The 20,524-nt window shown below is 41.2% G+C and overlaps 1 protein-coding gene across 4 annotated transcripts in view; it reads right to left on the bottom strand.

Annotated features, from left to right (window-relative positions):
* patj (PATJ crumbs cell polarity complex component) overlaps positions 1–20,524 on the bottom strand; it is a 347,670-nt gene that overhangs the window by 50,910 nt on the left and 276,236 nt on the right. For all 4 annotated transcript variants that reach the window (XM_059647917.1, XM_059647916.1, XM_059647919.1 and 1 more), the window contains 4 exons: positions 17,012–17,104; positions 11,154–11,228; positions 6,025–6,154; positions 3,593–3,729 (listed from right to left, as the gene is read on the bottom strand). In XM_059647917.1, coding sequence (XP_059503900.1) covers positions 3,593–3,729; positions 6,025–6,154; positions 11,154–11,228; positions 17,012–17,104 — 435 coding nt within the window. The remainder of the gene's footprint in view (positions 1–3,592; positions 3,730–6,024; positions 6,155–11,153; positions 11,229–17,011; positions 17,105–20,524) is intronic.

The following is a 20,524-nucleotide window of genomic DNA, read 5'->3' as shown; positions in this document are numbered from 1 at the left end:
ATATCAAGAACCTACTTAACTCTGCCTTGAGTCCATTTATTCTGAAACTGTCCCTCTAGTTCTAGTCACCCTTACATGAGTAAACATTCTCCTGGTATCCAAGCAATAGGTTCATTTGTTCATTATCGCCCATCCCCAACTGATGGTGAGCCATATTCTTGAACCGCTGTAATCCGTCTGCTGTTGATGAACACCATTTGAGCAACACTGAAGGAGCAGCAATACAATTTCAAGCAGGATGGTGTGTGACTTGGAGAAGAAAACGCAGCTGGTGGTATCCCCATGCATCCTGCTGTCACTGTTCTTCAACATAGCAGAGGTCATCAGTTTTGAAGATGTTGTCAAAGGAGCCATAATGTGCCACTACATTATATCTCGTAGATGGTGTACACTGATGCATTGTGTGTTGATGGCGGAGGGAGTTTGAGACTCTTGATTCGATCAACTAAGCAATCAAGTGGGTTGCTTCATCCTGGACGGTGTCAAGCATTTTGAGTTGTAGAACTGTAGTCACACGTGCAAGTGACAAGTATTCCATTACAATCCTGACTCGTGCGTTGTAGACTGTAGTCACAAACAGGGGAATCAGAACATGCTGCAGAAATCCCTTATGACCTGCTCTTTTAGCTACAGTACTTATGTGGTTTGTCCAGTTCAGTTTCTTGTCAATGATAATTACCAGGATGATGACTGAGGATGATTCAGTGATGGTAATGCCATTGAATGTCAAAGGAGATCACTAAATTCTTGCTTGTTGGAGATGATCGTTGCCTAGCAGTTGTGCAGCACAACTGTAATGTGCCTAAATATTGACCCCATCTTGTTGTTATGGATATAGACTACATCAGTATCTGGTGAGTTGAAAATGGTGATGGAGATAATGTCATTCATGAAGTAGCTAAAGGTGGTTGGGCCTAGGAAATGAAATGAATGACTTTTAACAACCACCACCACCTTCTTCTGTGCTACGTATGACACCAACTAACAGTGTTTTCAACCAGTTCCCATTAACTCTGGTTTTGCTGCGAGTTCCTTGATGCCATACTTAGTCAAATATTGGTTTGATAGCAAAGGCAGTATCATTCAACCACACCTTTGGAGTTCAGGACTTTTGTCCATGTATGGACCAAGGCTGTAATGAGGTTGGGAGCTAAGGATTGCTGGCAGAATCCAAGCTGAACATCAATGAGCAGTTAGTTGCTTGACATGTCAATAACATATCCTCACTTTGATGATTAAGAGTTCAATGAGGAGTTGGTAAGTGGCTGTGCTGGATTTGTCCTGTTTTTGTGCACAGGATATACAGTCATATTGTAAAACAGCACAGAAACAGTCGGTCCAACTCATCTGAGCCAACCAGATATACTACACTGGTCTAGCCTCTTGGGCAATTTTCCCCAAATGATGTTTTGAAATATGTTAGCTTGGAATGCAGCTAGTTCTAGAGCTCATGTCTTCAGTACTATTGCTGGAACATTGTTAGAGCCCATAGTCCTTGCAGTCTAATGCTGTTAGCCATTTCTTGATATCAAGTGGAGGATATTAAATTGACTGAAGATTGGCATCTATGATGCTCAGGATCTCAGGAGGGGAGCAAGATGGAATATTAACTCAGCAGTAGTCGCTGAAATTGCTTGCAAATGCTTCAGCCCTGTCTTTTGCATTGATTTTCAGAGCAGAGCTTAGATCTGAGCCTTTGGTTGAGGATTCACTTAGCTTTATCTAAAGATGTTGGTCTTGCTTTTTGGCATAGAGGTGGTCCTGTTTTGTAGCTTTACCACATTGATATCTTATCCTTAAGCATGCTCCATTACACTAAAATAAAACAAAGAACCACAGATGCTGGAAAGCTGAAACAAAACAGAAGTTGCTCTATAAGCGCCTGTAGAAAGAAAGCAGAGTCAACATTTCAAGTCTAGTTTTTTAAGTCAGCTCTTGCGATGAAGGTTAATGTTTCAAGAGCATTCCAAACAGTTGTTACCCCTCAGTGACTGATTGGCCCTTTGTATATCTGTACATCCAACCTCTTAGTATTTATGAAATACTCTGTGCATTTTCTCCTATCAAAATCTCACATTTTTCCATATTATACTCTATGTATCATGTTCTTACCCACTCAAGCTCTTCACAAATCCTCCTGACGGCACTTTACACCTTCCCACAATAGTTCTCACCAATGTTTAAGTCATCTACAAATTTGGAAATATTTGGTCCGCAGAACCAAATTATTGCTAAATATTGTGTACAGCTGGAGCCCAAACGCTGATCCTTTTGGTATCGCATTAGTTACAGTCTGCCAATGTGAAAATGACCTATTTATTCCTACTCTCTGTTTTATGTCTTGTTAATCCATACCAGATATTACTTCTTATCTCACGCGCTTTAGTGTTTACAATCAATCACCCATAGCAAACGCTGTTGAAAGCCTTCTGAAAATCTAAGTATAATACATCGATCAACTGCCCTTTGTCTTATTTTCTAAATAACATAACTGAAAAAAACTCTGACAAGGTAATCAAACATGTTTTCCCAATTGCAAACACATGCCAACAACAGCCAATCCACTCTCAAAGTCCCCAAGATACTGAAGGAAATTCACTCCTGGGGTAACCAATTGTTGAAAAGTTGTTTCCATAAGTTGAATGGAAGGGAATGATCATCAGCTGCTCCCCCAATCACAGTCTGGTTCCCTCCCAAACTTGCTGCTGATTTGCTTACCAGTGATGAGTTGCAGTGGATAAATAGGTGAGTAAGTGTTAGCTCAGAGAGAATGCCAGGGAAGAGACTCCATTCATTTGTATGTATTTCATTATTTAGGACAAATAAATTTACTCAAGTGCTTTTCAAACAGTACTATCCACCATTTTGTTCTTCAAATAAAGAAATTTCCAATGCCCAAAATTAGGTTTTGAACAACACATTAGAAAATATATTTCATACTAAACTCACCGTCTAGATTATCTTTTTTTCTATTTCAGATTTTAAGTTAGGGATAGCAGTACAGAGAAACCTGCAAAATACTCTCACTGAAGAGACTGGTATCAGCTGAAACATTTTTTCAGATGACATTTCAAACGGACCAGACAGCAACTGCAGGGTGAATTCAAACAGCTCGATACCAGCAGGAATAGCAGCTGCTCATAGAACTAAACTCCAAAAATCAAGAGAAATGGTGGCTACTGGGAGGATTCAAACTCTGATTTTAGCAACAATAGCAGGAGCTGGGAGAATTCAAACTCTGATACCAGACTGAACAGTGGCTGTTGGGAGAATTCCAGCTCTGGTATTAAGGTTGCAAGGAGATTCAAGTGACGATAATACTCGACAAGCCAGATTTCAGCACTTTGTTTATTTCTGGGCAAAAAAAATGACTGAGTTAGCTTAACTCCAGCTTTTATATTGATTCTTATAAGAACGCATGATTCGCATTTCAGGGTAACATTCTCCACACCTTTATAACAGCTATTCTCAAGAATGAAGCCACAATATTAAGTGAGGATAACTGTATATGGGTCAGTATGTTCAATTCACCTCCATGAATCACATGCGGTTTGTTTTCACCTTTGCTAATACCTCAAAAGAGGTTACTCACCAACAATGTGTCTCTCCCACCCACAATGCTGAGACCGAGTCCAGAACGTCCTTTTGAAATTTCCAGGGTAGTTTCCTGTCCTGGGACTACTGGACAAATTGCTGGATCTGATACCACTCCTGATGTCAAAATGTTACCTGAATAACAATACAATCTCATGTGGTTAAACCAGTAGACAGTTCAGAAGCCTAAAATTAGACACAGAATTAAATAAGCAGTTAAATAGGCTCCACAAACAGTGAGTTGATCATAGAAATGAACATACAACCAGCAAGGTGAATTCTATATGACTTAAGTCTTTGAAGAAAAGGTGTATTGTTTAATACTAAGACAATCGCAACTGGGACAATTCTAAAATGTTTACATCTCAACTTGTGAATTTTTTTTAAGATTACAAGGATTACAGGTAATGAAGGACACCGTAATATATCAGTCCTTAAAGATATAACATCCACTGTGGTATTCAACTGTTACCTTACTTTTGTTGCTTTTGTAATTGTTGCTACTTTTTCTGCGAAGTTACTTCACACATTAATCATTGTGTATGTGAAGAAAAATTCCTGATATGGATCCTTTATATTACTTTGAATCTATGATTCTGTTCTATGTCTCCAGTTTAATTTAAGGTAATAGTAGAGATTAATATTTTCCATACCATTAATCACTTTAAATATCTTATAAGGTACTGACTCTGGGTAGGGGGCTTTGCTGTCCTTCACTGAAAGCAGCTCAGCAGCAGTACTACACAGTGAGCTGGTCAAATCTGAAAATTCATTGTTATTAGACTAAGTCTGTGGCAGGTAGTGAGGGATCCAACAAGATGGAAAAATCTACTTGACCTTGACCTCATTAATGTACCTGTTGCAGCTGTGGCTTTCCATGACAGTTACGCAAGAGTGACCACCACACAGTCATTGTGGATAGAAAGTGTTAAATGAGACAGAACTTAATCACATTAGGCAATTCTAACTTGGGCACCTGTGACCTGCTTTGGGCTCTCAGAAGCAGAAGAATTGGACTCCAATATAATCTGTAACCTCAATGCTTGGTATATTCCGCCACTCTACTATTCCTATACAGCCAGAAGATCTACTCTGGTTCCATGAAAAATGCAGGACAACGTGTGAGGATGAGTGCCAGATGTATTAAAAAAATGAGGTGTCAACCTTGTGAAATTACAGCACAGGATCACTTGCACACCCAACCAGCAAAAGCAGCAGACAAGGCTAACTGATCCCATCAACAGAGGATCAGATCTAAGCTCTACAGTCCTTATACATCCAACTGTAGCACAAATAGGGAGTTTGCTAGGATGGGCACAGGTCCAACAACACCCGAGAAGCTCAAGTATCTTGTTTTACTGGCACCCCATCCACCACTTAAAACATTCTGCCCTTCACCACTAAATCACATTGGCAGCAATGTGCACTATCTAGAAAATTTAATAAGTAATCTACCAAGGCTCCAACAAGAACAACAACTACAAAACATACAACCTCTTTCACCTAGAAAGGCAAGGACAGCATATGTACAGAAACATTACAAGTTGTTAAGTTCCCTTCAAAGCCACACATCATTTTAACTTTAAATTAGATCATCATTTCTTCACTATCTCAGGGTCAAACTTCTGCAACTCCCTCCTAGCAACTCTCTGGATGTCCCTACATCACAAGGACTGCAGTTGTTCAAGAAAGCAGTTCATCGCTACCTTCTGCAGCACAATTAATCAACACTGGTCTGGCTAACAACACCCACATACCACGAACTAATTAAAAGTGAAATAACGTTTCTTTTTTTCAGGTCATTGAACGCAAGCCTACACAGTATTCTCTCATAAATCAGATATTGGTATCAGCTTTTTGAGAAGATTTGTAGTTCCAGTCGTGGATGAGGTTGTAGACTTGCTCACTGAGCTAGTCTGTTTGATTGCAATTAAAACTCCCCACTCGGCAAGCAAATCTACAATCTCATTGGTATCAGCCTCTCCACGTACCTTCAGCACTAGAACATCTTCCCTGTAATTTGATGGACTGATAATGGCTCCAACATTTGAGGTGTAATTTATTTAGCACAATACAGTTTGATCATGAAGTCTTCAGACTTATAGGATATTAAATTATTAGGCAAAACTACAGCATATCAGCTTTTTTGACAATTGCTCAACAGTGGTTAACAGTATTTAGCATGAATTTACCAAGACTTTCAAGACTGATCTCAGCACTAGACATGGAATACTTGTATAGTTCATTTTTCCTTTCTATGTCTAACACGTTGATTAGACATTATTACAAGCACTTTCTGTCACAGAGGTGAGATTTTGCCATGTATTGTGTTGCTCACATAGCCACAGATTAGTGTTCCATTTAGAATTGAAAAGTAATTCTGGATGACATTTTCTGCAATATAACAAGTAACGTTTAAGAGGTACTCACTGCGATCCAAGGCCTCTGTATCTGTGTTAAGATATGAAGGTGGTGGTACCAGAGATTGCTGTGGGGACTGGTCCTGACAACTGATTGTTAACTTCACTGTTCCTTTTACTTTTTTGAGAAGGTTGATGGCCTACAACCAGAACAAAACATCCTGATTAAAATGTGTCATATCTGGTTTCAATTAACTTAAAGTACAAAAAAAGGGAAATCAGATCGGTCACCTTTGTTAAATTGAAATGTCAACTATCTAATGTCACTTACCACCTCCAGCTGGATCATAACTCCAGAATCTAACATCAGGCCATCACTGTCACTGACCTAATCTGCTCAGGAGATCTTCCTTGGTCCAGCTTAATTGCACAGCACAACTCCATAGACCCAGCATCATCCTTATTCCCAAAAGCAAAATAAAAAGACTGCGTTCATCTCTTCCTATTCCACCTAGAGCCATGACAGGTGGTCCCTTTCTCGTTATAATCCATCCTGCCAGCCTCATCATTTAACAAATTATCTTGTCATCTCTGCCGACTCTAACCAAATCTTCCCCTCAACACCACATTAGCTGTGGTTCAGAGGGTAGTACACTTGCTTGAGAGTTCAGGTCCAATTCGGACTCTTAAAGTTCAAAATTTAAGGCTGACACTCCAGTGCAGATACCTTCGGTGGAGATTAACATAAAAGACCCATGACACTATTTCAAAGAAGAGCAGGGGAGTTAACGATCTTCTCTCCTTTGAACAGTACCAACGGATGTTCTCTCCACAACACTCATCCTCAACAATTCCTTCTTTTTTCACATACTATCTCATGTAAGCTCATGGGATGTCTCACAAATGTTTTTTACCTCCTTCCATCTCACTGCCCAGGTTGCAAAACAGTCCTTCTCAGTGGAACAGCAATTGTCCTGTACATCCTTACATTTACTATACAGTAGTTGCTGTTCACAAAACAGCCTTCTCTACAAAACCAAATGCAGATTGGGCAATCATAAAATACCTCTGCTCAATTCATATACTTCTGGTTTCCTACCATTTTAATTCATCCCCCAATTCCTTTTTCTCTTCTTTTTATTAGCTCATGGGATGCAGGAGCTCCTGGGTAAACCACCATTTAATCCATATCCCAAATTGCCCTTGTGGAGATACTCATGGCAGTGAGGACCACCACTGCAGTCCATGTGGTGTAGGTACATCCAGAGTGCTCTTAGGATGCAAGTTCCAGGATTTCAGGTCAGCAACAGTGAAGGAATGGCAATATAGTTCCAAGTCAGGATGCTGAGTGGTTGGAGGGGAATTTGTAGTTTGATGGTACTCCCACATACCTGTTGCCCTTGTTCTTCAAGGTGACAGAGAATGAGAGTTTGGATGGTGCAGTCAAAGGAGCCTTGACATGTTACTACACTATGTACATGGTATACAGTACTGCCACTATATTGATGGTGAAAGGAGTGAATGTCTACAGTGGTGGAGGTTTTGCCAATTAAGCAGGTAGTTTTGTCTTGTCCAGTTAGCCCTCTGAACTTGGCCTTCTACATAGTTCTAATCAAGTGGAAGCTTGAAAACATCATCTCATCAGTTAGCCATTTTACACATTTTAGCTAAAATGTTGAATTCAACAATTCCAGATCATAACCTCTGCTTTCATTTTCTTTCATACACAAGTTGTTATTAATTATTCTGCTTATGATCATATTTCCTTCAGAACCCACATTTACATTTTAACATCGCCTTCTTTTACCTTGCATCATCAACATTTTTGTTATTTAAGTTCTCTTGCTCTTCAACCTATTATGGATCTTCCCTTTTATATTTTTCTCTTCACCTACTTCTGCACATCAGCTCCAACTTGTTATGCCCATCGTCCATACATTTTGTGGAAAAACTGTCAGCATGAATCATTGCAGAGTTAGTTGGAACTGCCAATGCTGGAGAATCTGAGACAACAAGGTGTAGAGCTGGATGAACACAGCAGGTCAAGTAGCATCAGAGGAGCAGGAAAGCTGATGTTTCAGGTCTAACCCCTTCTTCAGAAATGGGGGAGGGCAAGGGGATTCTGAAATAAATAGGGAGAAAGGGGGAGGTGGATAGAAGATGAATAAAGGAGAAGACAGGTGGAGAGGAGACAGACAGGCCAAGGACGCGGGGTTGGAGCCAGTAAACGTGAGTATAGGTGGGGAGTTAGGGAGGGGATATGTCAGCTCATGGAGGACAGACAGGTCAAGGAGGCGGGATGAGGCTAGTAGGTAGGAGATGGGGGTGGGGTTGGCAATGGGAAGAGTGGATAGGTCGGAGGACAGATTAGGGAGGCGGGTATGAGCTGGGTTGGTTTTGGGATGCAGTTGGGGAGGGGGGTAGATTTTGGAGCCTCTCCCAAACAGAACGTACAGCCCTCCGCTCCAATCCCAACCTCACCATAAAACCCACGGATAAGGGAGACGCAGTTGTAGCATGGCGCACTGACCTCTACATTGCTGAGGCCAGGCTCCAACTCTCTGCCGTCCCCTCCTATGGCCTCCTTGATCATGACCCCATCCCCGACCACCAAAACATCATCTCTCAGAACATCCACAACCTCATCACCTCAGGTGACCTCCCACCCACAGCCTCAAAATTCACCGTTCCCCAAAACCTGCACCACCCATTTCTATCTCCTTCCCAAAATCCACAAACCTGACTGCCCTGGGTCGACCTATTGTCTCTGCCTGCTCCTGTAACACCGAACTCATCTCGACTCCACTTTCTCCCCCTCGGTCCAGGAACTCCTCACCTCTGTCCGGGACACCACTCACACCCTCCGCGTCCTCCAAAACTTCCGCTTCCCTGTTCCCGAACAACTCATCTTTACCATGGACGTCCAGTCCCTATATAGTTGCATTACCCCATGCAGGTGGCCTAAAGGCCCTCCGCTTCGTCCTGTCTCGCAGGCCCAATCAGTCCCCCTCCACTGATATCCTCATCCGCTTAGTTGAACATGTCCTCACCCTTAACATCTCTTTCAATTCCTCCCGCTTCCTACAGACAAAAGGGGTGGCCATGGGTACCTGCATGGGCCCAAACTATGCCTGCCTCTTTGTAGGATACGTGGAACAATCCCTCTTCCAAATCAACACTGGCCCTAAATCCCGCCTCTTCCTCTGTGATATTGATGACTGTATCAGCGCCGTCTTGTGCTCCCACGAGGAGCTTGAACAGTTCATCCACTTCACCAACACCTTCCACCCCAACCTTCAGTTCTCGTTGACCATCTCTGACACCTCTCTCCCCTTCCTGGACCTCTCTGTCTCCATCTCTGGCAATCACCTGGAAACCGATATGCATTTCCAGCCTACTGACTCCCACAGCTACCTAGAGCAGACCTCCTCCCACCCACCTTCCCGCAAAAAGGCCATCCCCTATTCCCAATTCCTTCACCTCCGCCTCATCTGCTCCCAGAATGGGACATTCCACTCCAGGACATCCCAGATGTCCTCATTTTTCAAGGATCGCAACTTCCTCTCCGCAGTGGTCGAGAAAGCCCGCAACCATGTTTCTTGCATTTTCTGCAACTCATCCCTCACACTCCCTCCCTGCAATAATAACAAAAACAGAATTGCCGTCATCCTCACGTACCACCCCACCAACCTCTGGATCCAATGCATCATCTTCTGACACTTCTACCATCTGCAATCCAACCGGACTACCAGTGACATTTTTCTCTCCCCACCCTTATCTGCTTTCTGGAGGGACCACTCTCTCTCCATGACTAACTTGCCTGCTCCACACTCCTCTCCAGCCCCACCCACCCCTGGCACTTTTCCCTGCCCCTACACCGCCCCGTCTCACCCCCATCCCATGCCCCAAGAAGACCTTCCACATCAAACAGATGTTCACCTGAACATCTGCCAGTGTGGTATACCGTATCCAGTGTTCCAGATGTGGCTTCTACATCAGGGAAACCAAGCTGAGGCTTGGGGTCCGCTTTGCAGAATACCTATGCTCAGTTTGCACCAAACAACAGTACCTCCCAGTCGCGAACCATTTCAACTCCTCCCATTCCTTGGACGACATGCCCATCCTGGGCTTCCTGCAGTGCCACAATGATGCCACGCGAAGGTTGCAGGAACAGCATCTCCTATTTCGCTTGGGAACCCTGCAGTCCAATGGTATCAACGTGGGCTTCAGAAGCTTCAAAATCACCCCTCCCCCACCGCATCCCAAAACCAGCCCAACTTGTACCCACCTCCCTAACCTGTCCTCCCACCGCAAGCCCCATCTCCTACCTACTAGCCTCATCCCGCCTCCTTGACCTGTCCGTCCTCCCTGGACCGACCTATCCCCTCCCTAACTCCCCACCTACACTCACATTTACTGGCTCCAAACCCACCTCCTTGACCTGTCTGTCTCCTCTCCACCTATCTTTGCCTTTATCCACCTTCTATCCGCCTCCCCCTTTCTCCCTATTTATTTCAGAATCCCTTTCCCCTCCCCCATTACTGAAGAAGGGTCTCGACCCGAAACGTCAGCTTTCCTGCTTCTCTGATGCTGCTTGGCCTGCTGTGTTCATCTAGCTCTTACACCTTGTTGTCTCAGTCTGAATCATTAACTTTGTTTTTGTCTCTAAAGGTGCTACTTGACCTGCTTTACACTTCCAGTATTTTCACTTTAACTTTACATCTTCACTTTCTACCTGTATACTTATGCACCAAGCTTTAAGTATGCTGAATAGAATGCTTTACAGAATCAGAGGCTATGCTATCAACAGGATGGAAATAAGACAGTGTCAAGATAGATTTTCTCTGCTTAATGAGCACAACAATAAAACTTCTGGAACTAACAGCAAAAGCCTGAAACAGTCAGCAGGCAAGATAGCCTATGTGGAGAGGGAAACAGAAATAACATTTTGAGTCTGATTTAACTCCTCTTCATTTCGATTTCGTCAGATTTATGGTCAGAAACTCCAGAAATCACCATAAAATGTCAAGATAAGTTTAAAACAACTTTTCTTATTTTTTTGCAAAGCCTTTGTGTTTTCATACACCATGGTACTTCGAATTGCACAACATGCATAAACTATGTTGTATGGGGATGCTGATTATTTAAAATAACAAGGATCAGTGAACAAGAGGAACTTGAAATGAATCATGTGATTACCTTTTCCGGAGGCTGTGACACTACATTTTCATCATCCACAGCCAGAATTCTATCACCGACTTTTATTCTTCCATCCTAACAAGGTAAATTGCAAAGTCATTATTAACTATACTTTTTGAACACATCATGAGGACCAGATTTTATAGTTAGAAGACAGTGAGGTTATTAGTGTTAAACAATATTAAGGTGTAAACTGGACATCATCTCTGGCAACCGCAAATGGTCTGTTAAATATGGAAATCAAAAGTTGTTGTCTGATTTCCACTTCCATCCACATGCTTCATACTCATGGTTTCTAACTGAGAAACTTGGCATTGATAAATGGAAGGGAAGTTGCAGTACTCACCCACTTTATATGAACTGAAAACATCAGAAAAATTGGGACTTATTCATTCAAGTACAAATGAATTTCTAACAGTATTTTTTGTTCTCATTACTGACAGCCACCTGAAACTTTCCTGTCAAAAGTGTATGGTCACTTTCCTTTAGATGTTAACTTTTGGAAATTCTCAATTTTTCAAGGAAGTTTTTCTTTCTGTCCTTTATTATCTTGTCCTTAACCTTAATTTTTATTTCCTTCTCTTTATTTCTCATTCTGTATCAGACTTGATATTGTGTTCACAATTCTAAATTACACATGCTGCTTCAGACACTGAAGGGATAACTTAAAACACCTGGACATGTTTTGCATGTTGACGGGGGCGGGGAGAAGGCCATGGTTAAAAAAATTAAAGAAAAAAAATCACAAGCAGGAACTCAACCCACCATAGTTCAGAGATAGTAGGAACTGCAAATGCTGGAGAACCTGAGATAACAAGGTATAGAAGACAGGTTCAGAACAAGGTTCAGAAGGAGGGTCTAGGCCCAAAATGGTAGTTTTCCTGCTCCTCTGATGCTGCTTGGCCTGCTGTGTTCATCCAGCTCCACAACTTGTTATCCACCATATTTCAGTTTTAGTGGAGACAGGATAGGGCTCAATTCCATCTGGTATTAAAATCTTTTAAGGAGGTGGTATTTATTTGTTCCTGGGATACAGGCAACGCTGTCAAGGCAAATATTTATTATCCATCGTTAACTTCACCTTGAGAAGGTGATGGTAAGCGGCCTTCCTGAGCTTTTACCGTTTCCAATGTTTCTGCAACAGATTGGCAGAACTGGCTAGCTTGCTAAGGCATTTAAAAGAGCAGTTAATAATCACCAACATTACTATAGTTCTGTACTTACACGTGGGTTAGATCAGGTATGAAAGCAGATTCCACTTCCTAAATGATATCAGTGAAACACGTTTTGATTTCCACGACAATCCAACAGTTTAAAGACCATCATTACAGAGACTAAATTTATATTCCCTATTTATTTAACCAAAACAATTATTAAAATTAAAATTTCACCAGCTATCTTGCGATTGGAATTCATGTCCCTGCAGAGTCAATTCAAGCTGCTAGGTTACTCATCCATTAACATTTCCACTATGTTACTATTCACTGAGGTGCCACAGGTTTAACAAAGCTTTTATTTTTTTAACTTTCTTAGCCAACACCAGTGTTGATTAGCAGTAGCTCCATGGAATAATGACAGGGAAGCTAGGGGAGGATATGAAATACTTTATCTTCACAGTTGAGTGAAGTTAGGAAGAATCAGAAAATTCTGCAGCTGACTGGATGTAAATAGAATCGTGGTGTTTATTGCATGGTGTATGAAATGTAGAAATAGGGAAATTTTACAACAGCAGTGCAGGGACTTGGTGAGACCACATCTGAACTACTCTGGGTATTGTGAAGTGAGAAAGGAATAATTGGAAATCTAGCTGTATAAGATACCTTGGGGATGAGTGACCATAATATGATGGAATGAATAGCTTAGCTTATGAATAGAGTTTGAAGAAGCTGGGGCTTTTACACATTATAATCACAGGGGGAGGTGATGGCCTAGCTGGCTTGTTAACCCAGAGACCTTGATATAGTTCTGGAGACCTGGGTTCAAATCCCACCTTGGCTGACGGTGGAATTTGAATTCAATAAATATCTAGAATTAAGAGTCTAATGATGATCATGACTCCATTGCTGAATTTTGGGGAAAAAACACATCTGGTTCATTCATGTCCTTTAGGGAAGGAAACTACCCTCTTTACCTGGTCTGGACTACCTGTAAGTCCAGATGTACAGCAATGTGGTTGACTCTTAACTGTCCTCTGGGCAATTAGGGATGGGCAATAAATGTTGTCTAGCCAGTGACACACTCACCCCATGAATGAATAAAGGAAAAAAAAGAGAAGCATTAGAGTCAATCGTTTTGAAACATTGAAGTCTTTGAGGGAATAGACTGCAAACATGTGAGGAATGGATTTTCTCTTGAAGGGGCACTGGAAGTCAGGAACAAAGTTTAGAAATGCAATGCATAAATTTCTGCTCCCTTTCTTGACTTAAACGACGGTGAGAAAGTTGAAAAAACACAACAAAAATGAAAAAAATAAGATTCTCGTGTTGAGAAAATCTTTTTGATTTACCCCTTCAGATTTAAATATGAGCTCCCAATCTTGCTAATGAGCCGTGATTACTTTCTTTCCATGCATTTGCACGGCATTGCATTATTGGCTAAACTCACCTCATTTCAATACAGCTCCCAAATCTCCCCTCATTCTCTGAAAAGAGAGACAGCAACAATTCCTGACATGAAAGTCAGAGTTAACAAAATGTGGAGCTGCAGAAACACAGCAGACCAGGCAGCATCAGAGGAATAGGAAAACTAACGTTTCGGATCGGACCCTTCTTCTGAAAAGCATCTGCAGTTCTTGCTATCTCAATGAAAGTCAGAGTACTGATTTTCAGCACTTTCAGGCAACCTAGTCTTCACCACACTTTCCTGCATGTTTCATGGACACCAGTCACTTCAAATCTTTGTCCACCACAAATAGCGTTGCCATTCCAGCCTGCCTGATTTTGAATCAACTCTCAAACCATTTCAGCCTTTCAGGACCCTGGGACACTTACGGCTAGTATGCTTCAGCCAGGTCACTTTGCATGCAAACGCAACTCACGAACCTCTGTAGATGCATGCTTCTGGCTCTTAGCTTACTTTCTTAACTAACACTCACTTTGCGGTTACATGGAAGCTGCTAGCCTTTCTGCATTGCTTTGTATTTTAGAGTATTGGCTCTTCAGAGGTGACATACAAGCTGTCAGCGTCTCTGACTTACAACACTTTTCAGCACAGTGGAAAGAATAGACAGTTTTTCCACAGTTCAGAGTATGGAACAGTCAAGGATCAACGTGTTTCTGTATGGCACTGTACTCTGCGAGTGTCAGGGGACACTATCATAATTAGTTACAGGGCTTGTCCAATTACGGCACAGGTTATTCTCCACAGTCAGCCAGGTGCTCAGTTCTACTAGAGTCTGTGATCTGTGTCCGTACAGTTTAGGATTGAGCTCTAAGTCCAACAGGTCGAATGCAATCATTCTGAAAATCATAGATTCGTCAGTTGAGGTGCTGTGGAGATATCAACCTGAGGGGTGAGCTGTACTACAAGACCATAAGACATAAGAGCAGAAGTAGGCCAGTGAATCTGCTCTGCCATTCAATAGATCATGGTTAATTTGATAATCCCTAATTCTACCTTCCTACCTTTTCCCCATAATCATTGATTCCTTACTGATTAAAAATCTATTTAACTTAGCCTTGAATATCCTCAATAGCCCAGCACTGAAACACTCTGTGGTAAAGAATTCCACAGCGCAATGGCAATGTCTTGCCAATTCCTTCAGGGGGTTGTGTTACAGTCAGTCCTGGGATTTGGGCATTAATGGTCAGGGTGCTTATCAAGGGTCACTCTGTGGAGTGCTGAGAAAAGTAGAAAGGGGGCAATCAAAATTAAAGGGTATTACCTTATAAATCAGGATGGGAAGCTATGATGGGGAAGAGTTCTCAAATCATAACTATCCTGGCCTCACATGGGAAGAGTGCATTGTCAACAGGGTCTGGCTTTCTTCCTTCAATGTTCTTTATATTTGCTTTATTATTCCCCTAGTGCTGAGATTCTACAGCCTCTGCACCATCCTGTTATTTGTCTGATATGTAGGACTTTTTTTTGCTAATTAGCTGGTTGCTCTAAGTTGGGTAACTTCCCTTCTCAAGGCATGGACCTCAGAAATTTAAAAAAAAAGTCCCGAAGACAGGATCGTCATTCCATGAGATATTGAAGCATATTACATTAGTATCCCACCATCCTCAATTTGCAGGTCAAAAATGGCTACAGGGGCTGTGTTTTGAGGCAAGCAGATAAAGGCATGTTTTGATTTTCTGGGACTTTGTCCAAGCTGTCTTGTTAAATATAATGTTCTCCAGCCATAGCCTTTCACATTCACTCACACACCTGACCGTTTCCCAACCCTGTCAATGTCAACATGTACCAATCCATGCCTCACCCATCCCAGTAGCCTTTCATACTTTCCATGCCAATCCTTGCCCCTCCACTCATCCCAAAGGGCATTTGAATAGTTTGACAGCTTGACAGTCCTGCAGACATTATTTCTTCTTTATGAACATTTAGTTCATTCTAAAATAATCGTAGCTCTCTCGACATGGGATTAGACTGTCACTCCAGCAAAACTGAACTATGTTTGAACTCAGAAATCAGTTCAAAAGGCCCAATTAAGTCAGTTTTTCCCATTAGTGATCACGTTCTCATCCTGTTTCCACTATTTTCAAAAATAGGATTTTTTTTACAGAATTGGGAGTACAGATGTCTGGAACCAGGTTTCAAGTGTTCTTTTGGATAAGCCATAGATGTTCCCACATCTCTATGAAAATCCAGGCTCTTATCTTGGATGGGGCAGAATTTTCTACAGCTCGATACAAAGGGTACTGAAGTTATCATCTCAACATTGCTCCATAATTTTGTGCAATTTCTGTCAAATTTCAACTACATCCTGGCAGTTTGGAACACAATGTTGCCTTCCTAAACTTTCTTCTACATCAGTATCAGTATCAATCCTGATATTACACATTTGTCAATGACATCCTTATCCATATCTTTTCTCACTTCCAGGTACATCCGGCTGGTCTCCCATCCTACACCCACCATAACCTCACCAATCACTGTTGTATGTGCTGATCTGCAGTGACTTCTAAACTAAATTTAAAATGATCGACAAGTTCACTTTTTCCAGTGCTGTAACACCTACAAAAACATGTCATTCCTCTAACTCTGACTTCTTTTGCATACAACTTCCCTGGCCTGTGTCCTCACAGTGGTTGACCATGGCTTTAGCTGCCCAGGTTCCATGAAATTTCTTCCATAAAACTCTCTATCTCTCTCCTTCTTTCAGGAATCCACTTATGGACATCGCTTCAACCACACTCTCCACCACTCATCACCTAAGAGTGTATTTTCATGTCAAAGGTAATATACAAATGCAGGTTGCTTTTGCAGTCACATTGTGTGGAGAATGACAGCAAGAAGGAAAATAATACTACAGAATTTTCATTAAACGTACAAAGTTTTTGAGTTTATAGCATTGGAACATATCAGATAGCATTTATCTCAGAAGTCACTTCCTTGGATTGAATTTTTGCGCATGGTATGAGACCACCCGTGGTATCCTTAGACACGATGTAGCTGTGGCAGACTAGTTTTAGCTACGGTGGAACTTGTAAACAAAACCTAGTAAATGCTGTTGCAATTTGCTAACATTGCAAGTTATATTTAACATCATTAAAAAAGACCTGTTTATAAAATCCAAAAACAAATTACAGATGATGCTGGAAATCTGGAATCATATTAAGATTCAATGCCAGATCTCAAAACTTGCTAATCAGCAAGTACTTGAGATGCTAAATTTGTTTAAACCAATTTCTTACCTTTATTGCTGCTCCATTGTCAGTAAGGCTTTTAATGATGACTCCTTCATTTGTGTTATCTTCACTGATAGCTAGACCAAGGCCACTCTGATCCTATGAATTAAATTTAAAGATCAATATTTTAGACCTGGGGTACTTTGAGTGTTTGGATATAGCAAGAACAGCAGTTGCTGGAGTCAGAGTTGATACAGTGCGGAACTGGGGGAACACATCAGTATCCCTCACTAGGTGAAGGGTGTAGGCCTGAAACATTGACTCTCCTACTCCTCTAATGCTGCCTGGCATGCTATGTTCCTTCAGCTTCACACTGTACTTTGAGTATTCATCAGCTTGCAATGCAGTGAATCATAATTAAATTATCAAATAATACGAGACAGATCTGCTCAATGGCTCAGTCGACTTCCAGTGGAAATTTGCCTTAAAATTTGGCATGGTGGCTCAGTGGTTAGCACTGTTGTCCCATAGTGCCAGGAACCCGGGTTCGATTCCACCCTCGGGCGACTGTCTGTGTACAGTTTGCACTTTTTCCCCGTGTTTGCATGGGTTTCCTTCCGATGATCCTGTTTTCCTCCCACAGTCCAAAGATGTGCAGGTTTGGTGTATTGACCATGCTAAATTGCCCATAAATTGTCTTCTACTTATGTTACAGGGAGAAAAATTGTCTATAATTACCAAGCTTGGGAATAAGGAACTCAGACATTGGACTATATGGTATTTCAGGGAGCAATATTCAAATAGAAAGGAAGTGATGGTTTTAGGACTGGATCAAATTGGAGCAGGCCCTCTCTCATTGGGCTCTTCTCCTCCTTGAGAGGCAGTGACAGAGCTGATTAAAAGGAGACATCGAAACACCAAAAACTCAAAAAAACAAAATCATTTCCTACTGCTGAAGATATAAAACAATACTTAAACCAATGTGGTGTCAAAATATCACAACTCAAAGAACACCCAGAGGACTTAAAACTGTACATCACTTTCATTTTCTTTTCATAAAATGCACTACCCCTTTAATTTTGGAAATGTGTGTATGTATGCTTAACACACATCTTTGTTATTTTTCTCAAAATTAGCAAATAATAAAATTGAACTTTTTTTCATTCAAACCTTGTGAATGGTTTCTAACTGATACACTGAGATTGGGTAATTACATTTATTGTTTGATACAGATGTCGCTTCATGCTGAAAAGAACATGCTTCTTTATCACAACACCTCTCACCCCTCCTCACCTGATCATAAATTTATGTTGTTAGCTGATGTCAGTATTAATAGCAATAGAATTACTACAGTTGCTCTGTCTGTCCATGAACTCAGTTGGTGCAGTGGGCAGGATGGGGGTGCAGAACCAACCATGATTTTATTTCTCATCCACTGTCCAGTCTACTGCTAAAGAGTAAACATGGACACACCTCAGTTGGAAACAGGACTGAGATCAGCGACCATGCCTTTCTTCGAAGATTCAAAAACCTGCCAGCACTCTGAGCTTATACGCGAAGAATGGCTCAAGGATGAAGTGCCTTCAGGCTGTAAGTGCAAATGGATTTTTTTTGAATACAAGCTAGTGCTTTTGGGACATGGGAAGGGAAAGATTTATTTCTAAATATCCAAAATGGCCACCATTTACTGGAGTAAAAGCTGATTTACAATTTTTATTATTTAATGTCACATTGATAAATGCATTATATTACAAGCTGTTAAAGACTGATTAAAAATGATGAAAGATGTACATACGATACAGTGATCTTACCTTGTACTGTTTTTCAGATTAATTATATAAATTATAGTTATCAGTACTTTAGTCTGACAGTTAGGATTTTTGGGGCCAGGTCAGTGTTCTGGCAGTGCATATCAGAACAAATGGAACAGTTCTCTGCCCACACTCTCCTTTGAGTATCTCTACTTATGCTATCTCTAACAATCAGAAACTGCAATACCAGAGATTAGCACAGCAGTGGCACTGAGAGGAAAGGGAATCAGTAGCAGTTGGTGTCCTTTTTGACAGATGACAAACAGCTACATACGGTGAGCAATGCCAGTCAGTTACTATGGCAATGGATCTTTTCTTTGGATCGACCAACAAATTTATAAGTTGCGTTTTCTGATGCATCACCCCACTTGCATGTCATCTGTTATTATACGAGATGACTGTATATCAAAATTCTATGATAAATGGGTTTCTTAATATATATTATTTATAAATATATTTATTTTTAAATAAATAAATGCTTTAACAAAATCTAAAAAGTATATTGTGGAAGACGGCATGAAATTTTCTGAAACATTTAATATTACCTCCAACTCTGAAGGTATATGGAGCTAATGTTTACACCTTTAGTTGTTAGTCTGTTTGTCTATGAATGATACATTTCAAAACCTAATGTATGGATTTCAGTGAAATTTAGCATACAGATGGTCCCAAAAAAGCAGCAATTAATTTTGCTTTTAGAAAAGGTGTAGATCTAGATCCTGAAACTTGTTACATTGAGGATAAGGCAAATTGACTTTTTCTTTTCGAAGGTTGAGAGTTGTTTATTGAAAATGCTGTTTGTATTACAAAATGGAAAGTTGTTTTAGTTGCTGTGATGGAAATTTTTCCACAGCTGTCGAAACATAAGCAGAGCTTTCACAGCAGAGTGCTGATGTGGATTGGTGTGAAGTCACCTCACAGAAATTTAAGTTCTTCATAAAAATATGTTTTTTCTCGGTTTGTAGCACATCTATGAAACAGGAGGAAGTGTTAGGAAAATCTGCATAATTGTAATAACATTGAGTCAAAGAACATAATGGAGCTACGTTTCTGACAAAGTGCCCTCTTCACTCATTCACATAGATAGATAGAACATCACAGCACAGTACAGGCCCTTCGGCCCTCGATGTTGTGCCGACCTGTCATACCAATCTGAAGCCCATCTAACCTACACTATTCCATGTACGTCCATATGCTTGTCCAACGACGACTTAAATGTACCTAAAGTTGGTGAATCTACTACCGTTGCAGGCAAAGCGTTCCATTCCCTTACTACTCTCTGAGTAAAGAAACTACCTCTGACATCTGTCCTATATCTTTCACCCCTCAATTTAAAGCTATGCCCCCTCATGCTTGCTGTCACCATCCCAGGAAAAAGGCTGTCCCTATCCACCCTATCTAACCCTCTGATTATTTTATATGTTTCAATTAAGTTAGCTCTCAACCTTCTTCTCTCTGATGAAAACAGCCTCAAGTCCCTCAGCCTTTCCTCGTAAGACCTTCCCTCCATACCAGGCAACATCCTAGTAAATCTCTGCACCCTTTCCAAAGCTTCCACATCCTTTTTATAACATGGTGACCAGAACTGTACACAATACTCCAAGTGCGGCTGCACCAGAGTTTTGTACAGCTGCAGCATAACCTCTTGGTTCCGGAACTCGATCCCTCTATTAATAAAAGCTAAAACACTATGCCTTCTTAACAACCCTGTCAACCTGGGTGGCAACTTTCAAGGATCTGTGTACATGGACAGCGAGATCTCTCTGCT

This window comes from Stegostoma tigrinum, chromosome 8 (genome assembly GCF_030684315.1).
Source record: "Stegostoma tigrinum isolate sSteTig4 chromosome 8, sSteTig4.hap1, whole genome shotgun sequence".
NCBI lineage: Eukaryota > Metazoa > Chordata > Chondrichthyes > Orectolobiformes > Stegostomatidae > Stegostoma > Stegostoma tigrinum.
The sequence above is the reverse complement of the archived record's forward strand: the minus strand, read 5'-3'. Positions and strand labels throughout refer to the sequence as shown.